This window comes from Pseudorasbora parva, chromosome 16 (genome assembly GCF_024679245.1).
Source record: "Pseudorasbora parva isolate DD20220531a chromosome 16, ASM2467924v1, whole genome shotgun sequence".
Taxonomy (NCBI): domain Eukaryota; kingdom Metazoa; phylum Chordata; class Actinopteri; order Cypriniformes; family Gobionidae; genus Pseudorasbora; species Pseudorasbora parva.
This window is the reverse complement of record NC_090187.1, coordinates 13,507,549-13,529,555: the sequence shown is the minus strand read 5'-3', so window position 1 is coordinate 13,529,555 and position 22,007 is coordinate 13,507,549. Positions and strand designations below refer to the sequence as shown.

The following is a 22,007-nucleotide window of genomic DNA, read 5'->3' as shown; positions in this document are numbered from 1 at the left end:
ATTATCCTACCGCCCCGGCTCCAAGAACCTTAAACCTGATGCCCTGTCCCGAGTATATGTAAAGACTCCTCATGAAGATTCCATTACTCCTATTATTCCAAGTTCCAAGATAATAGCTCCAATCAGGTGGGGGCTGGAGAAGACTGTAAAACAAGCCCAGGCCCGTGATCCTGACCCAGGAGGAGGGCCTACCAACTGTTTGTTTGTCCCGAAAGCTGAACGCTCCCAGGTCCTCCAGTGGGGACACTCCACATCCCTCACTTGTCACCCTGGCACTTCTCGCACCCTTGAGTTCCTTCAGAGACGGTTTTGGTGGCCAACTATCAAGGAGGATGTCACCACATTTGTAAAGGCCTGTCCCACGTGCAACCAAGGTAAAGTCTCTCATCATGCACCCCAGGGCCTACTACACCCTCTTGCCATACCCCATAGACCATGGTCTCATCTTTCCATGGATTTTGTTACTGGACTTCCACTATCACAGGGCAACACCACCATCATGGTCATAGTGGATAGATTTTCCAAGGCTGCCCGATTTATCCCCTTGCCCAAACTACCCACAGCAAAGGAGACTGCTGAATTGGTTATGAACCATGTCTTTCGCTTCTTTGGCATCCCACAAGACATTGTCTCTGATCGTGGGCCCCAATTTTCCTCCCGGTTCTGGCGGGCATTTTGTCAATCCCTGGGAGCTACGGTGAGTCTTTCTTCTGGGTTTCACCCAGAGTCCAATGGGCAAACTGAGAGGCTTAACCAAGATCTGGAGACCACCCTGAGGTGTATGGTGGCTAACAAACCATCCTCTTGGTCTTCTTTCATCATGTGGGCAGAATACGCACACAACACCCTTCGCTCCACTGCTACAGGCATGTCTCCTTTCGAGTGCCAGTTCGGATATACTCCTCCTATATTTCCTGAGCAAGAGGTGCAGGTTGCTGTTCCCTCCGTACAACAGTTCATTAAGCGCTGCCGTCAGACTTGGAAGAAGGTCAGACACAACCTCCTTAAAGTCTCCCAGCAGTACCAGCACCAGGCTAATCGCAGGCGCAGACCTGCCCCTACTCTGCGCCCTGGTCAAAGAGTCTGGCTCTCCACAAAGAACATTCCCTTGCGGGTGGAGTCCCGTAAACTTTCCCAGAGGTTCATCGGTCCCTTCAAAATTGCCAGGAAAGTTAACCCAGTTACTTATCGGTTATACTTACCTAAGTCTTTAAATATAAATCCCACTTTTCATGTCTCTCTGTTAAAACCAGTGTTGTCTTCTCCTTTTCTTGTGACAGGTAAACCTCCTCCTCCTCCTCGTATCATTGGTGGCCAGCCAGCCTACACAGTCCACCGAATACTGAATGTCCGTCAAGTACGTGGGTCTCCGCAGTATCTTGTGGACTGGGAAGGCTATGGCCCTGAGGAGTGCTCCTGGGTCCCTGCCAGGGACATCTTAGACCCAAAACTAATTCAAGAGTTTCATGCTTCCAAGCCCAGTCGTCCTGGAGGGAACGTCAGGAGCCGTTCCTAGAGGAGGGGGTCCTGTCATAGTTATTGATCTGTAATGCTTTATTTTGGCCACTAGAGGTCCCCATAGGCCTCACATGACTAAACATGTGCCTTTTGTAATCTGTGTGATTGTTTTCACCTGTGTCTTAGTCTGTACTGTGTATTTAAGCTGGCCTGTTTCTGTGCATCCTCGCTTGGTTATTGTGGTTCTGAAGTCTGTGACTGATGTAAGTCTTCTCTTGTTCCAAGAAGTCCTCTGTGGTGTTTTTTGATTGTTTCCTCAGTTACTTTTTGCATATATTGGAACCTTTTTCCCTGAGTTACTGTTTTTTGAGATTTCTGACTCTTTCTTGATTTTTTGTCCTTTTTGGACTGGACATTCTCCTGTTTTTGTTATTGCCTGGAAGAAAGGGCTTTTTGGGCCCTTTTCCTTTTTGTTGTTAATAAACTCTTTTTGATTCATCCAAGCAAGCGTCTGACTATTGGGTTCAAACCTCTCCTGTGGCTCAGTGGTGGAAACTAAGACTTTCATGCCAGAGACCCGAGTTCGATTCCTGGTTCTGACATTGACAGCATGCGATCGCGCATGCAATCAGTAACAGTTCGCAATTATATCCATGTCCTACCTTTTCTTGTAAACCCGATAAAATCCATGGCAATGAATATCATCGGAGATGTTTAATTCACAGGCATTCTGATGACATCAATCTAAAAGTTGTCCTTTTTGGCTAGGCAATTTTCATTCAAATCGATGTAAAAGTAATTAAGCTATGTAGCCTATTTGATCATTTTTTACTAGATAAAAACATATTGCAACAAATAATTACTCTGTTTAGCCTATGATTGGCCAATCCGATCCAGTCAGCTGTCACAGAGCGTGATAGTCAAACTTAACCCTTGATTAACCAGCGGCACTATTTGCTATTTATCTTATTCCAATCCCATGCATTTTAAATTTGTGCATGATTTGTTCTTTGTTCTATTCTTTATATCTTTGCATTATATGTGTAAATGTTTACTCATTAGAAATAAGCTTATCTTGTTCATATAATTCAGTAGAGGTATTGTGTCATGTCTAATATGTTAATAATGGCATCAGAATGCAACCAAAGCACATGATATTAATAAGAAGATGGCTATAATTAATTGTAAATCATCCAAAATAAATGTCATGATAATTAGATTTTATATAGTGGTGTTACTACAATGATTTTGTAAATGGTGATCAGCAACCAAATATTGATAATATGGAAGTTAATGCCTTCCATGACTCCTCAATTTTTGCAGGCAACACAAAGGCAGAGTGCAGTAACTTTGAAATAGGGGTCAAAAGCCAAGTTTGTGTAAAAAATAAATAAAAAAATGTATGTAGATCATTTTCATTACTAAAACTTCTATGCCAGATTTCCAGTGTCCTACCTATAATTATTTTGGCTGGAAAACAAACAATCTTTAAAGTCATTTTTCTCAGTTCCACACTTCAGTGAGTTAAGGTATTTTGCCTTTGTAGGGCAGCACTGTCAAACATGGTGGTGGCAGCATCATGGTTTGGACCTGCTTTTCTTCAGCAGGGACAGGGAAGATGGTTAAAATTGATGGGAAGATGGAAGGAGCCAAATACAGGACTATTCTGGAAGAAAACCTGATGGAGTCTGCAAAAGACCTGAGACTGGGACGGAGATTTGTCTTCCAATAAGACAATGATCCAAAACATAAAGCAAAATCTACAATGGAATGGTTAAAAAATAAACATATCCAGGTGTTAGAATGGCCAAGTCCAGACCTGAATCCAATCGAGAATCTGTGGAAAGAACTGAAAACTGCTGTTCTGAAATAAAAACTGAAAAAGCATTTGCTGTTCACAAACGCTCTCCATCAAACCTCACTGAGCTTGAGCTGTTCTGCAAGGAGGAATGGGAAGAAATTTCAGTCTCTCGATGTGCAAAACTGATAGAGACATACCCCAAGCGACTTACAGCTGTAATCGCAGCAAAAGGTCGCCCTACAATGTATTAACTTAAGGGGGCCGAATAATTAGGCACGCCCAATTTTTCAGTTTTTGATTTGTTAAAGAAGTTTGAAATATCCAATAAATTTCGTCCCACTTCATGATTTTGTCCCACTTGTTGATATTTCACAAAAAAATACAGTTTCATATCATTATGTTTGAAGCCTGAATTCTGGCAAAAGGTCGCAAAGTTCAAGGGTGCCGAATACTTTTGCAAGGCACTGTACCTTTAACAAAACCTAATGAATTCTGAAATTCATGTTCACCTTCATTTCAACTGCTCACTCAAATTGCCCTGCCGGTAATGTAATTTGTGAGGACAAATTCTCTGGTAAATAAGACAAATTGCAAAACAAAAAGACTTTTGGACCCCATTGTATGTCTTTCCATGAGAGCTCACCTCATAAGTGACCCCACTGTCTGTTCCGGCATCCCATGGGATGAGGTCCTGAACCACCTTCTGGACCCAGCCACATTCTCTGGTGCAAAGGTCTTCTGATGACAGACCCACGTTCCAGTCAGGACTGGGACCCAGCATCGTCAAAAAAGACGTCAGGTGACGTGTACGGTCCACTGAGAACTCGGCTGAGGGAGCTGCTCGACTGAGGTAAAGAGAAAAATCTGATGACTTCACATTTAGATGGCATACAACACATTCATAATAGGAGAGGGAGGTAAAAGAGAGAAAAAAATAGTAAATATGATTGTTTTTTCAATTTTTTCTTTAACTAATTATTAACTACAACTTTTCCAATGGTAAACTCTGTAACACCTTAGTATGGGGAACACATATTCACTATTAACTAGAACATGTGCCTCAATAAACTCCTGATTTACTGCTTATTAATAGTTAGTAAGGTCGTTTTTGTAGCATTTAAGTTTAGGTATTGGGTAGGATTAAGTGATGTAGAATGAGGTCATGCAGAATAAGGTATTAATATGTGCTTTATAAGTTCTAATAAACAGCCAATATCCTATTAATATGCATGCTAATAAGCAACTAGTTAATAGTTAATAACTGAACCTTAAATAAAGTATTGCCGTAAACTCGTAGTCCCTGCTTATTTATAGGTAGTAAGGTAATGGTTAAGTTTAGGTATTAGGTATGATTAAGGGATGTAGAATATGGTCATGGATAATAAGGTATCTCGGTTACTAATGCAACCCTCATTCCCTGAAGGAGGGAACGGAGACGTACGTCGGAACTGATCTCAGAGACCTATCTACTTCGAGTATGTAAAAACGAGCCAATCAGAGATTGGCATGTGATCCGCGCGTTCCACGCTCTGCCCCCCAGTGCGGGTATAAATAGGAAGTGGAATGGCAAATCCATGCTTTTTTCTGCCGAGGAGCCGACTAGTGACTGGGCTCCTAGCGGAAGCGCAGCACCTGGCGACGGGACGTATGTCTCCATTCCCTCCTTCAGGGAATGAGGGTTACATATGTAACCGAGACGTTCACTTTCAGTCGAACTGACCGAAGTACTGACCTATGAATTGGGATCCCTATTGAAAACGGCAGGTGGCTGGCCCTTCCAGCGACTCTGAAATAATTTCAATGGGACCGCTGTCCTGCCTTTGAATGAGTTCAAGCAGTTCAACACCGACGGGACTTGCTCCTCCGTGAGGCGCTCAGTCTGGCTGACCGAATCCAGCTCCATACCAAGGTAAGAGATTCACTGCGTAGGACAAAGCTTGCTCTTCTCTCGGTTGACCCGAAGGCCCAACAGGCTGAGGTGACTGAGCACAACTGCTCCCGAGACTGGGCGAGAATGAGCCAGTCGTCGAGATAACACCGCATTCTCTGAGTGGAACAATGGCTGCCTCCGCGACCTTCGCAAAGACGCGAGGCGACAGGGACAACCCGAAGGGCAGGACCCTTGTACTGGTATGCCTTCCCCTCGAACGCAAAGTGTAGGAACGGTCTGTGTCGAGGGAGGATAGAGACATTAAAGTAAGCGTCATTCAGGTCGATCGCTGCGAACCAATCCTGGGGACGGATGCATTCGTTTCTGCATTAACATCCGGAACGGGAATCTCACCTTTTCCGCATCTCTCATATCTGTCAGGTTCAGCCACAGGTGGCGTTCCTGGACCACCAAGCGGCCATCGCCCTACCCAGGGAGCGTGCACTGATTTTAGGTCGCTCTTAAGGCGAGGTCCGTCGCCGCATGCAGTTTACCAGCAGGAGCACCATGGCATGCGATATTGATGTGGCTTCCGCGCAGGCTGTGTAGGCCTTGCCCGTTATACCGGACGAGAACTTACATGCCTGGGAAGGGAGACGCGGTGGGACCCCGCCAGTCCGCAGTGGTCTTGGGACACAGGTGCATCGCCACCTACCGCTCGACTGGGGGGATTCCCACGTAACCCTTTCCCGCACTGCCATCGAGGGTAGTGAGAACGGAGGAGTCCATCGATGGCAGACAAGCGCTATAGGGCAACGCCCACGACTTTGAGATCTCCTCATGCACTTCCGGGAAGAAAGGTGCTGAGAACCAGCACGGCCCGTCCCAAGAAACCAATCATCCAACCACGAATGTTCGGGACACGGTGGAGGGTTCCACTCGAGCCCGGCACTTGCGGCGGACCGGGCAAGCATAGCTGTAAGCTCTGGGTCCAACTCGGGCAATGCTGTCACACCCGAAGGGGGTAACACAGTCGAATCCTCATCCTCAGAGCCCATAAGCTTGTCCCACCAATGCTGCAAACGACATCCTGTCTTTCGCAGGAGCCCCAAAAGTGACGGCTGGTGCTCCGCGTGGGAGATCAGCAGGTCCTTCCGGAAGCTTCACTGGCACAGTGGACAGGGGAGGGGACCGAGGAGCCAACTGACCCGTCACGTTTGCCCTGACCGTAACCCTCAGGTCCCCACCCAGGTCATCTGCCAAAGTAGCAGACCTCTGCTTAGAAGCGGGAGGGCCGCTAGATCGGGGGATGCGCAAGGGTGCTCCACCTGCCTTGAGATATTGGAGTCTGGTCCTAAGCACTGCGATGGTCATATTCCCGCAATGGGAACATGACTCATTCACGAACGTCGCCACAATGTGTTGAACGCCTAAACATGTAAGACAACGAACGTGGCCGCTAAGCAGGGACAAGAAGCGACCGCACCCAGAAACACACGGTTTGAATGACATCTTGAAAAAGACGCAGGGTCAAACCGTGTTGCTCTTTTAGAATGGAAAAACTGCGTGCTGAAGCACTCCGGGAGATGACGGCGGCTGCACACAGTCCGGAAGAGCAAGCCTGTTTGAGCACTCAATAGAATGGGGGAAAAGCCCAGCGAATCAACCAAGCTCTTTTGTGAATAATGGTCGATCACTCGCTGATGAGCCGTTTCACCTGCACTGGTAGTTCTCCTTCTCTCACGAGACTCTTTTACACACTCTTCGTAGACACAGTAAGTACTGTTCGGCTTCAAAGTAGAAAGCATTGATCTGCCATTCCACTTCCTATTTATACCCGTGCTGCGGGGCGGAGCGTGGAATGTGCGGATCACATGCCAATAAGTATTTTGGGAAGACCAAGAAATAAGGCATTGCAATAGTCCAGACGTGAAGTGATTAATGCGTGAATTAAGGTTTCTGTATCAGCTATGGTGAGAGAAGATCGGAGACGAGCAATATTACGAAGATGGAAAAAAAAAGTTTGTAACAAGAGAAGAAATGTGAGGGCCAAAAGATAGATTTGAATCGAATAAAATACCAAGGTTACGAATCAATGAAGAAGGCTTAATGTGAGTTCCATTAACATCAAAATACTGGTTCATCCTTTTGACTGTGGCAGTAGAACCAATCAATAATATCTCAGTCTTCTTATTATTCAATTTAAGGAAATTCCGGGACATCCAATACTTGATGTCCCTAATACATGCAGTGAGTGAGTCAGGCAGAGATGGCCTATCAGAGCTGGTGGTGAGGTAAATTTGAATATCATCAGCATAGCAATGAAACTGAAGTCCATGCCTGCGTATGATGTCACCGAGTGGATATATGTAGATGATGAATAATAGTGGGCAAAGAACTGAACCTTGAGGAACACATTGTGTAAGTTAAGCATTAGCAGATCTAAAGCCTTGTATAGTGATATAATACTTTCTGTCACTAATATAAGAAATGAGCCAAGAATGTGCAGAGCCAGTAATGCCAATGTCAGAAAGCCTAGAGATCATTAATTAATGGCAGACTGTGTCAAAAGCAGCGTTTAAATCAAGAAGCAGCAAGATGTTTATCAGCCCTGCATCCATGAACAGAAGAATGTTGTTAAGCACCCGGAGGAGAGCCGTTTCAGTGCTGTGTGATGGGCGAAAACCAGGCTGAAAAGGTTCAAAAAGAAAATTTATATCCAAATATGATCACAATTGCGAAGCAACAACCCTTGGACTTTGCATATGAATAGCAATTGGATATTGGTCTGTAATTGTCCATGTTTAGGTGATCTAGGCCTGTTTTTTTAAGAATCAGCGTCACCTCAGCCAATTTTAGATCTGCTGGAACAACGCCGGACGACAAACTACAGTTAATCATATGTGTTATGAAGGGTGCAACCTCAGGGACACACAACTTAAGCAGAACAGTAGGTGTAGGATCAAGTTGGCCGGATGTGGAATTTAACTTTGCAATTAAATTGCGTATGGCAATTGGAGTAGTTAGAATGAAAGCAGAGAGAGAGTTTGTAGAATAAGCCGAGAATCAGCAAACATTAAGTGAACATCTGAATCACGTGCATGAGGTTTGTTTTTGGCAATGGATGCAGTGATTGACTGTAGTTTGTAAGAGAAGAATTTTGAAAAGCTATTTACAAGCCCCACAGAACCCGACATAAGTTGTGGTGGATTTGTGAGTTTGCTAACCATAGCAAGGAGCAACTTGGGCCTGCACTTGGAATTCCTAATGGTAGAGGTAAAATAAGAGGATTTTGCATCGTCAAGGGCAGTACGGTACTTATGCCAGTGTTCTTTAAAGCCAAGGAGGAGTGTACAACGAGCCCAGTTTTTTTCTGTATAGCCTTTCTAGGCAGCGTCCCTCCGTTTTTATAATTCGTAGTTAAAGAGTGAACCAGTCTAGTTTTAACAGGAGCATGACTCTCAAGTATTTGAGAAAAGGCATTATTGTATATACAGCAAATTTCTGTTGGACAGTTAGATAGTAGGCATTTTGACAAGGTAGAAGCCCTTATTGAATCAGAGAAAGAAGATGGATTTACAGAATGGATTTTACGATAGGTCAGCATTTTCTTCAGAGGTGGTATAGATATTGGAAAACTACAACTGAAGTTTATGAATTTATGATCTAAAAAAGCAAGATCAGTGCCACTAACAAGAATATTATTTAAGCCAGATGTACATATGAGATCCAGTATATGGCTCCTGGAGTGAGTAGCAAAAGTTATACATTTTGGGTTAGGTTGAAGCAGTCCAGGACAGACATCAATTCATTGCATTGAGCAGTATTTCCATGTATATTAAATTCACCAAGCAGAATAACAGATGAATAATTACCACAGACAAGATTTAGTAACATACTGATCTCAGAGAAGAAATCAGACAGCAAATCAGCATGACATTTTGGAGGTCGGCAAATCACGATTACAGCCTGTGACGATTTGCCAGACATTTTCAGCGCAATATATTCAAATGCTGTAATATCATGCAACTCTATCTTTGAAATCTTAATAGTCTCACGGCAAACTACAGCCAGCCCACCACCTCGACGATGAAGACGTGGCTGAATGAAGTAGATGTACCATGGGGGAGTTAAGAGGTTCAGGTTGAGAAGGTCATTAGGCATCTGCCAGGTTTCAGTCAGAAGTGGCATGTCCAGGTTTGTGTTAGTAATTATGTCGTGCAACACAGAAGCTTTAGAAAACAGCGAGAGAGTGTTCAGCAGCACACATCGCAGGTCTGAAGATGAACCTCTGCCATTCCAGAGGTCAGGTTTAAAATGCAATGATCTTAGATTTCCAAAGTTAGTAGATCAATTTTCCAGCTTTTTTGTGCTTGACGCACCGGTGTTGGTAGAGACAACCACAATATTATTGGAGGACAAGTGGTGATAAGTCAAAAGTTTCTTCCACGAGTGATGTATTTAGCACGGTCTGCGTAAAACTCAAGTTGTTCACACCATTTATAGGTGTCCAGAGCCAATCGAAACGACCCTTTAAATGTTCTGAGATGCGCTGCAAAGAATTTTAAAGCCATCTCGGGGAAACTAATTTGATAAACGTCATTCAATGACAGCAAAAACCAAAAAAGACCAAAAAACAAAGCCTGCAAATTGATACGTGATGACATCATCGGAGATGTGCAACACAACCTACGACAACAGTTTAATGGTTTAAACTACTTTAGCCAGAACCATATCAAATCCAGAATCCACAGAATCCAAAGAAGGGAAGGCTACCCAACCATACCAAGGATTTACACCACAGAATGATAGAGAGAGGGGAGACTCAAAGTATCAGATGTCGTGAGGGGTATGAGGATAGAAATGGAGAGGGCTCGTGGCTGATCTGTGACAGGATCACGAAAACAGCCAGGTCAGTTATCCAGAAAACTTTTTTAAGCATGTTAATCCAGGAGTTGTTTCGATGGTGTAAAATAGTCCAGTGAAATAATCCAAGAAGGTTGATGCAAAAAAAATATCCAAAAAAAAAAGCAGACGTGACAACAGCAGGCAAACAGGTACCAACGTGAAGCGGCAACACAGGTGGTTGTAACACACCTAGCGTTCTCACATTGGAAGTGACAGAAAAAGTATAAATTTGTTCCCCAAAATGAAGCCTTTGTTTGCAATTACAGAGGCCAAACATTTCCTGTAGTTTTTCACCAGGTTTGCACACACTGCAGGAGGGATTTTGGCCCACTTCTCCAGACAGATCTTCTCTAGATCAGTCAGGTTTCTAGTCTGTCACTGAGAAACACAGAGTTTGAGCTCCCTCCAAAGATTCTCTTTTCGGTTTAGGTCTGGAGACTGGCTAGGCCACGCCAGAACCTTTATATGCTTCTTACAGAGCCACTCCTTGGTTATCAGGTACTCCAGTATAGTTCTGGGGTGATTTCTTAACTTTCGTAGGATTTTTGAGACCCCACAAGGTGAGATCTTGTGTGGAGCCCCAGTCCGAGGGAGATTGACAGTAATGTTTAGCTTCTTCAATTTTCTAATGATTGCTCCAACAGTGGACCTTTTTTCACCAAGCTGCTTGGCAATTTCCCCATTGCCCTTTCCAGGCTTGTGGAGGTGTACAAGTTTGTCTCTAGTGTATTTGGACAGCTCTTTGGTCTTGGCCATGTTAGTAGCTGGATTCTTACTGATTGTCTGGGGTGGACAAGTATCTTTATGCATATATGTAAAATATCTTATTCGGGATAGCACTAAATAAAAAATAACGCATTTTGCATGATTCTTTTATATTGTTAAAATGATTCAGCGGTTCACACAATTTGTCTTGCAACTTTGTGTATAATGTCCCAGGTCATTGAAGACCTGAGGTATTTGTTTAAGAGTTAACATCATAGGCTCACTATATAAACATAATGTAGCTTTTAAAAAAAATATGAAATTAGGACATTGTCATGTAGTGGGACGACTGCTAGATCCATCTTTTGGTATCAACTAAAACCATTTGATAATCCACAATCAAAACACAAGGAAGAATACGGTGCACAGAAAAAGAAAACACACACCACTATAACATTACAGTTAAACCAATAACTGACAATGAACTACTAAAACAAAGGACTATACAAAGGAGAAAGGACTACTAACTAGAATCAGGTCTAGAGGATACTATAGACTGGAAGAGTGATATAAAGGAACAAAATCCAAACTAAGAAAGCTTCAAAGCTTCTTTTCTGACTGACAGTACATTATCACTTTTATAAATTCCATTTATACAGACTGTAGATTATATTCATTTATGACATAGATACTTGCAAAATAAATAAATAAATACATGGACATTAAAGGTGAACTATGTAGTATTTTTGCAGTAAAATATCCAAAAACCACTAGGCCAGTGTTATATATTTTGTTCAGTTGAGTACCTACAATATCCCAGATGTTTCCAACTATTTGTAAATTGTGAGAAAATTGCGATTTTAACTAAGGACAGGGACGTTGCAGCATTGCATTTGAGAGAGTCGCCTGTCAATTGCGTCATATCTGCGTTACCCTCGGTTTCGGCTTTTATTTGGCAGGAGCGCTTTATTCTTAGCAGTGTGAACAACTGAACGCACGGAGTAACGTCATAACATCGTTTTAAACACACTTTAATGTATCTAATATGATAAACAGAGCTCCATTACCTCAAAATCATAACCGGAAGAGCGGATCTGTGCAGGCGCCCGGCAAATGAGTCCCGTCCCGTCATAATAAAAGTCCCGGTATTCGCAAGGCGGGTATTTGTTTAACAATCGCTCCAGCAGCTTTGCACAGGTCCATAACACTCGGTCCTGCTCTGCTGTAGACTACAGTAACGTTAATAACCGCATGCATGAACGTGATTTCTGCCCGAGTCCTATTTTTCACCGGCTGTGATGAGAAGACCACATCTCCCAAGATGCTGCGCTCACACTTTGCGTCATCAAACTACGCATTTGTTTTGCATAGGCGCCCTCCAGTGGACAAAAGCTGCATAGTGCACCTTTAAATCCCAATTTTGAGGGCCTAAACATGCTCGAAAACTCATGAAACTTGGCACACGTCAGAAGTGATGAAAATTTACATCTGATATGGGTTTTAGAATTAGGCATGACAAAATGGCTCAATAGCGCCACCTACAAAATTTCTATAAAGTGTTGTTCAAGCTACGTTTCATGTATGTGTATGAAATTCGGTACACACATGTAACAGCCCAATGCCTATGGTAATATATATATATATATATATATATATATATATATATATATATATATATATATATATATATATATATATATATGAAAACGCAACAGGAAGTGAGATATTTAGAATTGTCTCTGCAAAAATTTTACAGTTTTTGCCATTTGCACACGCCATGCTTTAACAAACCCCTCCTAGAGATTTAATCAGATCATCATCATATTTGTACAGTCTAATCTAAAGACCTTTGGGTTAAATTGCCACACGTTTGCTGGTTCGCCATGAAACAGGAAGTTGTTGTAACTGGGCATACATTTGTTTATCTATTCTTTATCTTTAACTTTCACATGTTTTATTAGAGTCCTGACCTGAACAAATCTACATGGCAATATTCAGTTACAGTCACAGCGCCACCTGCTGGCAACAGGAAATGCCTTGTCTTACATTGTGATTAACCCCTCAGCGAGATTCAACTAGAACAACATCATATTTTGTCAGTCTAATCCTAAGGCCGTGGTGATGTTAAATCAGGAAGATCTTGAGATTTCTCTGTCTGTGGCAGCCTGACAAAGTCTGATGTTTCCTATATTTATAAATATCCTATATCCTATATTTTCCTACATGCACTCCTCTATTTGCCCGCTTAAATGCATGTCACCAACTATTTGCTGTTTTCCTGAGGTCACCAGGTGGCAGTGCTCCCAGGTGAGGAAAGGGTCCTTTCATTGCTGCTTGCAGCTTTAATTTTTGTTTATAGTTTCTGCATGGTAACACCATGTTTAACAAATTTCAATCAGTCAATCAATCAATAATTCAATTTGTTCAATCCAAACTGAGTTTAACTCTATTTCTTCACACAAAATAATAATTTACAAATATATCTCTATTTTCATAACCAAAAAAGGTTCCTTAACCATTTCCCCATATGGACAAACACATCACACACTCTTACACATGAAGATGACTACAGGGATCACATTGGTTACATTTCTGTCTGTAGGTCTCTGTAACCCCCATTTTCAGACATATATCTTTCTATTGTATTGGCTCAATATGGCTGTCAGAGATAAAGTTCACCCCTGTTAAAAGAGAGAAACGTAGCAAGCTCACGCAGTAAGGTGGACAACCAGTTAGATGTTCACAGCTGAAAGGATTACAGTGTCAAACATTTCTACATACAGAGTGTGGGGCTTGCTGGGAATTTATTGTGTCCTCAGCAGATGAACTAGTCGCCAGCACTTCTTTAACCATATCAAATAAAATGTATGAATGTTTTAAAACCAGGGCTGCCAATCAAGTACATATTTTAATTGACTTTCAAATTATTTATATGATATGTTGATAAATGAATTGCATAAATCACATTTTGCTGAGAACATTCCTCAAACAATGATAATTCAAAGACATTCAATTATTGTGCCAAACAATTTGAAATGTCTATTTTCTGCTTGGATAGATTTTAATGCTGCCTTAAGGTGCTCTCGGAATTATCGTAAATACGAGTTGCCTAGGTAAAAATTGCACATGAACGCACTCACATTTTGACACTTGAATGCAATGATTTCATCATCACGACTTGTCAAATTTCCGATGGCACGTGAAGGCAGCATTAGTCATTACCCATGTCTTCGTTGTCACATGATACTTCAGGAATCATTCAACAATTGTTTTATTATTATTCATTTTAAAATTGTAGTGTTCCTTAATATTTGGGTGGAAACTGATTTCCTTTTTTGATTTTGACTTTTTTCAGGATTCTTTAATCACAATTAATCACCCTTGTGACTGTGCAAGTATTAGGGGTGTTGATGGACTCGATCTATTCCATCTTTGTTTGATCATCATTCTAAATCTTCCTCAACCTTCATGATAATGAGGGGGATTTTATATCTGCACCTGCAAGAATGCTGCAAAGGTGCTGCAAACTCAGAGGGTCCCACCTAGGAGTTACACGTTTTCCGGAACGTGGACCTGCTCTCAGAGGGGTTATCTCTTGTGGCACGTCAACTGCCTGGAAATATGGACTGTTTCTATCGCTGAATCCCTTTCTCTCAGATCTCAAAGGTTACTATGTGTTGGTGTGGATGGACAACACATCAGTAGTCGCCTATAAAAATAACAAGGACAGTGGTGTTCACACCCCCTGTTCAGGCTAGCACAGTAGATCCTGCTCTGGGTTGATGGTAAACTGCTCCGGGACACCTCAATTTGCCCAGGGATTGCAGAAGTTCAACCAGGTGGAAGTGGACGTGCTTGAATATTAGGAGTCAACCCACTGTCCCCTTTGGTTCCCTTTCCATCCTCCAGCTCTTCTGGGACTGGATGCCATGGTTCAAATGTGGTTGAAGCTGTATCTGTACACCTTTATTCCTATCTCTCTGGCAAGTGTCCGTCAGAAGGATTTGCACTTGATTCTGTTAGCCCTGTTCTGGCTGGCCCGGATATGGTTTGCAGTTGTGGTGTCTATCCTGGAAGACTTCTTCACTGGAGATTCCAACCAGGAGGGAACTTTTTTCCTAGGCTTGGGGGACAATCTTTCACCCACAACCAGAGTTCTGGAAACTAATGGTCCTGTTTCGTGCATAGTCCTAGACGGCTGAGACCTGGTTGCAGAGTATGAATTCCCTCATGGGATCTATAGTATTAGAAGGGTTGTCAAATGCTCCCTTAAAACCCTTAGTCTTAGCCTCTGTGATGCTTATTGCATTGCCTCATTAAAAAGGATAGGAATTCAGCCATTTGTAATTAGCCATTTATCCGCCGTCTATAGTCATTGCGCCACCTAAGCTCTGATGACACACGATGACTCGCTCGCAAGATGGCGACGCCCAGCTCGTCTATACTTTAAGCTTCAGAACAGCGTATCGGAATCCTATGTGTGACGTCACGGACACCACGTCCATATTTTTTTTACAGTCTATGCATTTATATAACCCTCTAATCTGGTCATAATTGTTGTGAGTGCAACAAGCTTACTCACTAGCTTAGGATTTTAAAGTTCTTATGTACTCAACACAAAACGTCAGTGAATAAAAGTCTTGAATCCAAAGTTCTTCGTTTGACAGTTTAATTATGAATCGCACAAAATAAAAAATAAAAACTTAGGATATACTTTTCTTACAAATAAACTGTGCTGTTCCGTGTAGGTCAAAAGACTGTGTTGCTCCAAAGTCCAGTAGCTTCTGACTAATTTGCGGTGTTCTATTTCTTCTATGCTAAATCTAATAGCCAATCAAATTACATTACACTAGATCACTGGTTAACTGTTTACATTACAAATTTTTTTTTTTAACACAGGTTTTCTCAGGTTTTACTAAATGAACTTAAAATATTATTGCTTCCATAGAAAATGGCATCAACAATTGTAATAGCCTATGTTCATTAGTTGGTCTGTCCTGCTCGTGCCATCACGTTGTTCATGAGAACGGTTTGTGTTTTTGTGATCGCTATAACTCTCTAATCTTATCATAATTGTAATATGTTCGTTAGCTGGAGTGTCGTGCTCATGCTATCTAGTTGTGCTTGAGAACTGTTTGTGTTTTTGTGATGGAAGGGACTATCATTGAACATTCATTTCCATAGTATTACCATAGTAACACAGATTCCACCATAGTCGTTGCCTGTGTTACATATATGTGGGGTGGAGCTATCAAAATAAGGGCGTGTTTGTAATGGTGATTTGAAATATCAAAACTGGTTATCAGAAAGCACTTACCCCACCTTTAATGTCCACATATGCCTTTGTAATAACAAAAAGTGATTATAAAACAACACAGAATATCTGTCATACATAATTGTATGCACATGCAGACAGATATGCTTTATGAGATTGCTGCAAAAGTCAGCATACATTTGTTTCATTATTGCTTAACAAGAAAGTGAAGTCTGTTTTAAAGTCATATCTTTATTCACCCCTTTAAGAAAAATGAAATCACCCAACTCCACCCTTTAAAAGAAACACACAGACACACACAGCACAAAACAAATCAGGCAGCTAATTAGAGACTTGCATTGACAACCTATCATTTCACTGTCTGCTTGTCAGCGCACTGCTAATCAACTCAACTCAAGCTTTTCAAGGTTTCTGGAAAGAAACAGCAGAGTATGCATTAGCTGCTATTCTAAATATACAGCTACTGAACAGATCTGCAGAGAAGATGAGAAGACAACAAGAGATAAAATAAAGACAGAATATATTTCCTATTTAGTGTTTTTGGACATAATCTGCCGTTATGAAGTCAAATGATTGCACGGAGTGAGGAAAATACATTAATATCTCTGATCTCGAGCATTTTTTGCATCATACTAAGCGTTCCATGGCACTCTGAGTCAATTCAAAGGCAATTTCCTGTCTGCTCTAAAGTCCTAATGCACCCAAATATACTCGATCAGGTGAACACAGCATTATATATTTGAAATTCTCTGTGCTTGGGGGATTCTGGGAGCATTGATCCATTTAGATATTTTAAAATGTTAAACAAGGAGAAAGTAGTGCACAACACAGTATTCAAGTCAAGTATTTGAATGCATTTTGGCCGTTCATTTACACAACCACAGTGTTTTAGGGGCAACATCACCAATGCATGGATCTGTCAGGGATCATTTTGACAAAGTTGTTGTCTGTACGTGAAAAACGCTTTGGAAAAACTTTTCTAAATTTAGTACATAGTTATTGTGTAAACATAACCTAATGATGGGTACACCATAAAATAATCTGGCAGATTTTTCCCAATCCAAGGTAAAGTCCCGATTATCTTGATGGTTTTGTAGATTATTGAATCAGTATTTCCTGTGCTGTGAGGTGTGATAAAGGTCATGAACTGGCTTTTTATATACTGTTGTCTGAGGTCAACTTATGTTTTTTGCATGGTTTTTAGATTCAAGTACATGATAACTAATAAGTAATAGGCTATTTTCTACACTGGTTTTGATGCTTTTGAGGGATAACCTAGAAATCTAGGCCCACCCTAGCGGCAGCAAATCTAAACTGCCGCGAGTGTCGTCTAGCAACTCTCAATACACTTCTGAGCTGTAAAAGCCAAACTCTGGTCAGGCAAATCACATCGTGTATAGAGTCGGTGGGCGGGGCTTAACATAATGACAGCCGAGTTGCGCTTGCGTGCTACTAGACTAGTAAACACAGAGGCTGGCGAATGGCGGTCTTTCGAATTAGCTTTGACAGCGACTCTGGAAGACTTGGCGTTAAGCTTTTCTCTGAGAAAAGAACAAAGAATGGCACTGAAGTCATTCTTAAAAAGGGAAGAAGTGTTCGGAGTTTTGCCGACCGGATACGGCGAAAGTTTAATATGTCAAATAGCTCTGCTTCACCTTCGTTGCTCTGGTTGGTTGTAGCGCTATCCAATTGCGTGCACGTCGTGCAGAGGGAGTTTAAAAGACAACCACTTATGCTGCCTCTTGGATTGAGCCCTGTCAAGGTGAGTTTCCAGATCAAACATCTTGATGTGGGTCTTGCTTGTCAGGCTACAGGAGGGAGGGATTGTTTTGAAAGCGGCCGGAATAATTCTCTGACGGGGCTCAGTCTCAAAATGTTTTTATCAAATAAACACAATGATTTATCTCTCATCCAACCATGATTGATTGTGCATTGTGTTTTAATCTCAATGCCCCTCATTTATCAATCTTGCATAGAAACCGGCGTATATGTTGGCGTAAGATTATGCTTACACTCCTCTCACCGCATGATTTATGAAGCTGTGCGTACCTCTGCAATCCAGGTGTACGCAATACTTGCCCTTGATAAATGTGGCGGCCGAAAACGATCGGCATTAGAATAACACGCCCCTATATATTCAAGTCTCCGCCTCCCCCACTCCCTCATTTTACGCCATGGACAAACAGAAGACGGCAAAGAAGCGAAACTTCTCCGACGTGGAGATCGGGCGCGCTCAATCATCTCACTAGTCCACTAGTCAGGGCACTGATTAGGACATATGCCCATAGAGACCATCACCAGGGAAGTGGAAAAAAACCCAAAATTGTTTTATTTGAGAGTTAGGGATAGAGAGTTATTAAAGAGTGGGATTAAAGGCACCCACAAAAATAAAATATGGACCCAAATTACGAGTACTGTTAATATGGTGGTTGAGAAGTGCACTCCAGCAGTTTAAATAGCTGTTTGGATGATATATTACCATCACAAAGCCTTATTTTACAACACGTTTTGAAACAATTAGCATTTAATTTCGTATCATGGCACATGTATTGGGATGTACAATAGTGATGATGATGTGATGTGGAGTACCATTCATTCACATTATTAATTACATGACAATTTGTATGATTCTTATTCTTATTCTTATTCTTATTCTTATTCTTATTCTTATTCTTATTCTTATTCTTAATCTTATTATTAATGACGCTTGTTATTTAGAAGAAGAATGTCATTTTTATTGATTTTATTATTATTTAAAAGAAGATGGTCCTTTTTATTATTTTGTCAGTCTGAATTATTTTAGTCCCAGTCTGTGCGCAGCTGCCGGGCCAGACGGCCTGAAAGGTCAGATAAAGCGCACAAGCTCGCGACTGGAGGAATACATATGCCTACAAATCAAACGCTTTGGTAAAGTCACACAAATTAAACATTGACGTTTATGTTGCACAAAAATAAACACTGAATGTTGTTGTTGTTGTTGTGGTATTTAACAGTGGGTCATAGCATATCTTGTCAGTGCGTTTTGTGGTGTTAGGAATTGTTTTTCTGCGCATTTTCGCACTAACTCAAACGTGCGTACACCACCTCCTGAGCTGGTGTAGGATTTGACATGCCATATGCCAACGTCCATATTGATAAATCTCAAAGTCACCGTGGGTTTGGGTGTACGCAAGTTGTACGCTGGAAATTTGGTATACGCACTTTTGATAAATGATGGCCATTATGTCTAAATAGCAGTGTCGACCTGTGTCTCGTTTACAGATGATTATCTTTGGTGTGTTTATTGCTCAGTAACGCGATCAGTTTAACTCCACAACTCTTTGGGCGGGGCTACAGAAGCAGCGCTCACCGTTCTAATATGTCATTGATTTGAGAGCCTAATTCTTTTGGGACTGGTGTCTATAAAAGCTTTTCTTTTACTAACAAGGAAGTTTTTAGCTCTGAAACTTACATATTCTTATTTTACCATGACATTTTATATATTAAAGGCTCCTTTAATCTCAAACAATATATTTCATAATTTTAATAAATCATAACTGCTAAGGGGTGAGGATTTAATACTTAAATCGTAAATATTCAACATTTATATTTATAATCAGAAATTCTGTTGTGTGCCGGGAGCCGAAAAGGACAAACACACACACACAGCAGCACGTTCTGGAGATTATCACGTGAAACAAAACAATACCCAATCAGAAAGCATGCTAATGGAAGACTCACCTCCAGCTCGTGCTGTAACATGTAACGACTATGTTCGCACCGTCTCCATGCCTTCATCTAAACATTTTCCTTTTTCCTCCTACAAATTTTCATTTAAAGTCAAGTCTGACGAAATAGATTTTGCGGGATTTCCCATCTTCACAGGGTGTCACATCTGTTTTGTGTATGGAACTCTTTTGGACTTTTATGTTGAGTTTATCTGTGTTTCTGTGACCTGTTTCCTGTTGGTTTTTTGTAGTTATTGTAGTTTTTCATGTTGATTAGTCTCCCCAGGTGTTTTCCATTCACCAGACCCCTTGTTATCTCATTTAGCTTGTCTTCCCTGGTTGTATATAAGGACCGTTGTTTAATGTCATGCAGGTTTTCTCTGTTCCCAGAGTGTTATTTTGGTCCTTATTTTTGATCTGTATTGTTTTGTCATCATTAAATTCTCCACCGCATTTAGATCATGTGTCTCTGCCTGCTGTCGGTGTTTTCTCAGTTCTGTGACAGAACAACCGACCATAGAATGGATCCAGCAGGGAGATTGATGGTCCCCTGTCTGGTGATCCCATTTTTGGTGGTCCCGAGTTCAGAGCTTCCATGTCCTGACACAGCCAGGAAGGCTGTGCTGTTGTTTTTGTTGTGTAAGTCCTACGTGCCTGGGAGGAGCACAGGACTTTCTTCAGACACTTGGGGATGGTTATTAAGCAAGAGGAGGTGTGTCCTGAGCTGCCCAAGGTTATTGCCTCGCCATGGCTGGTCCGAGCACTGAGTCCGGTGAGTGCTCCGGCCCAAGCACCAATCCCAGAGAGGACTTTGTCCCCAGCACCGAGCCCGAAGAGGGCTCCATTTCCAGCACCAAGCCCAGAGAGGACTCTGTCCCCGACTGTATCCCAACCCAGCGCTGTCCAGTTAGCACAAACCAACTACCAGTCTGTGTCCCAGACCAACGGCCTGCTGTATTCACAGACCCGTGACCAGCCTGTGCCACCTGACAAGCCTATTCCACCAGGCCACCTGACCCGTCTGTGTCAGACTGGCCTCCTGAACTGTGTGGTCCTCCCTGGCCTCTTGAATGGTATGCGCTGGCCAGGTCTCCTGAACTTTGCGCTTTACCCTGGTCTGTCCCTTCCATTCTGGCTGATACCCCAGGTCCCATCCCGCTTCCAGTGTCCGCTCCTGACCTTCCATCCCTCCCCCTGTTCTGCCGCCATGTCACCTCCCTCCGTAACTGGTTTGGAGCATCCAGAAGCCACTTCTTTGAGGTGGGATATTTCAAATCTGTTTTGTGTCTTGCACTCTCTGGGACTTATTTTGAGTTTATCTGTGCATTGTTTCTGTGTCCTGTTTCCTGTGAGGTTTTCTTTTGTGGTTTGTCTCAGTATTATTTTGTTCCTGATTTTTGATCTGTATTGTTTTGTCATCATTAAAGGGGTGATGAATTGATAAATCAACTTTCCCTTGAGCTTTTGATATATAGAAGGTAATGATAATATAAGGTTATCCTGTAAGTGTCCGAGCTGAAAACTTCCTTTTTAGTCAAAGAAAAGCTTTTATAGACACCTGGCCAAGAAAACGACTCTGAGTTTCATCCTTACATCATCATGTGACGAAACACACCTCTACAGAACGTGTAATTCAGTGTAACCCACGGACTCATGGAGCTAATTGGATTGCAAGCCAGCAGCAATAAACATGTGGAAAAAGAAAGCAAGATATTGTGGAAGAACACATTCGCTGCATAAGCTTCCTTCGGATCATACTATTAGTAATGTGTGATACTTCATTTATTTTTAAGAAAGTTCAAGCTCACGTGGGGAAGACCGTGTACGTGTGTTCGCTTCATTTCACCACAGAATCGTTTGTAAACAAGTCTCAAGTGTCAGCTGTGGATCAGATGTTTCTCCTAAAATTCCTTACATGAAACAAATGTAGACACAAATGAGAGATGTCTAAGAGAGTCAAAACTGAGACTGTGGTGAGAGAAGTTTGGAAAATCTCTTTATTGTCTAAATTGGGTGTCAGCTTTGTCTTCCCGTGTTTCTCCTAAAATCCATTAGGAGAAATAAGAGTAGACACAACTGAGACATGAGGAATATCTAAGACTTAATTGAGCTTCTTATTTAGCTCTTGTTGTGGTATCAGCAATGTCTCAGATTTACTCTCATTTATTGTCTTGCTGTGTGTGTTTGTGTGGTTCTTTCTTTTTATGACATTGGGGGTTTTCACCTTTAATAGACAGGACCGTATGATAAGTGACCGGAAACAATGGGAGAGGTGAGAAGGGA

At 41.9% G+C, this 22,007-nt stretch overlaps 1 protein-coding gene across 1 annotated transcript in view; it reads right to left on the bottom strand.

Annotated features, from left to right (window-relative positions):
* The window catches only part of spon1a (spondin 1a), a 281,162-nt gene that overhangs the window by 35,402 nt on the left and 223,753 nt on the right, over positions 1-22,007 (bottom strand). The window contains exon 8 of the mRNA XM_067419702.1: positions 3,903-4,104. Within this exon, the coding sequence (XP_067275803.1) occupies positions 3,903-4,104 (202 nt within the window). The remainder of the gene's footprint in view (positions 1-3,902; positions 4,105-22,007) is intronic.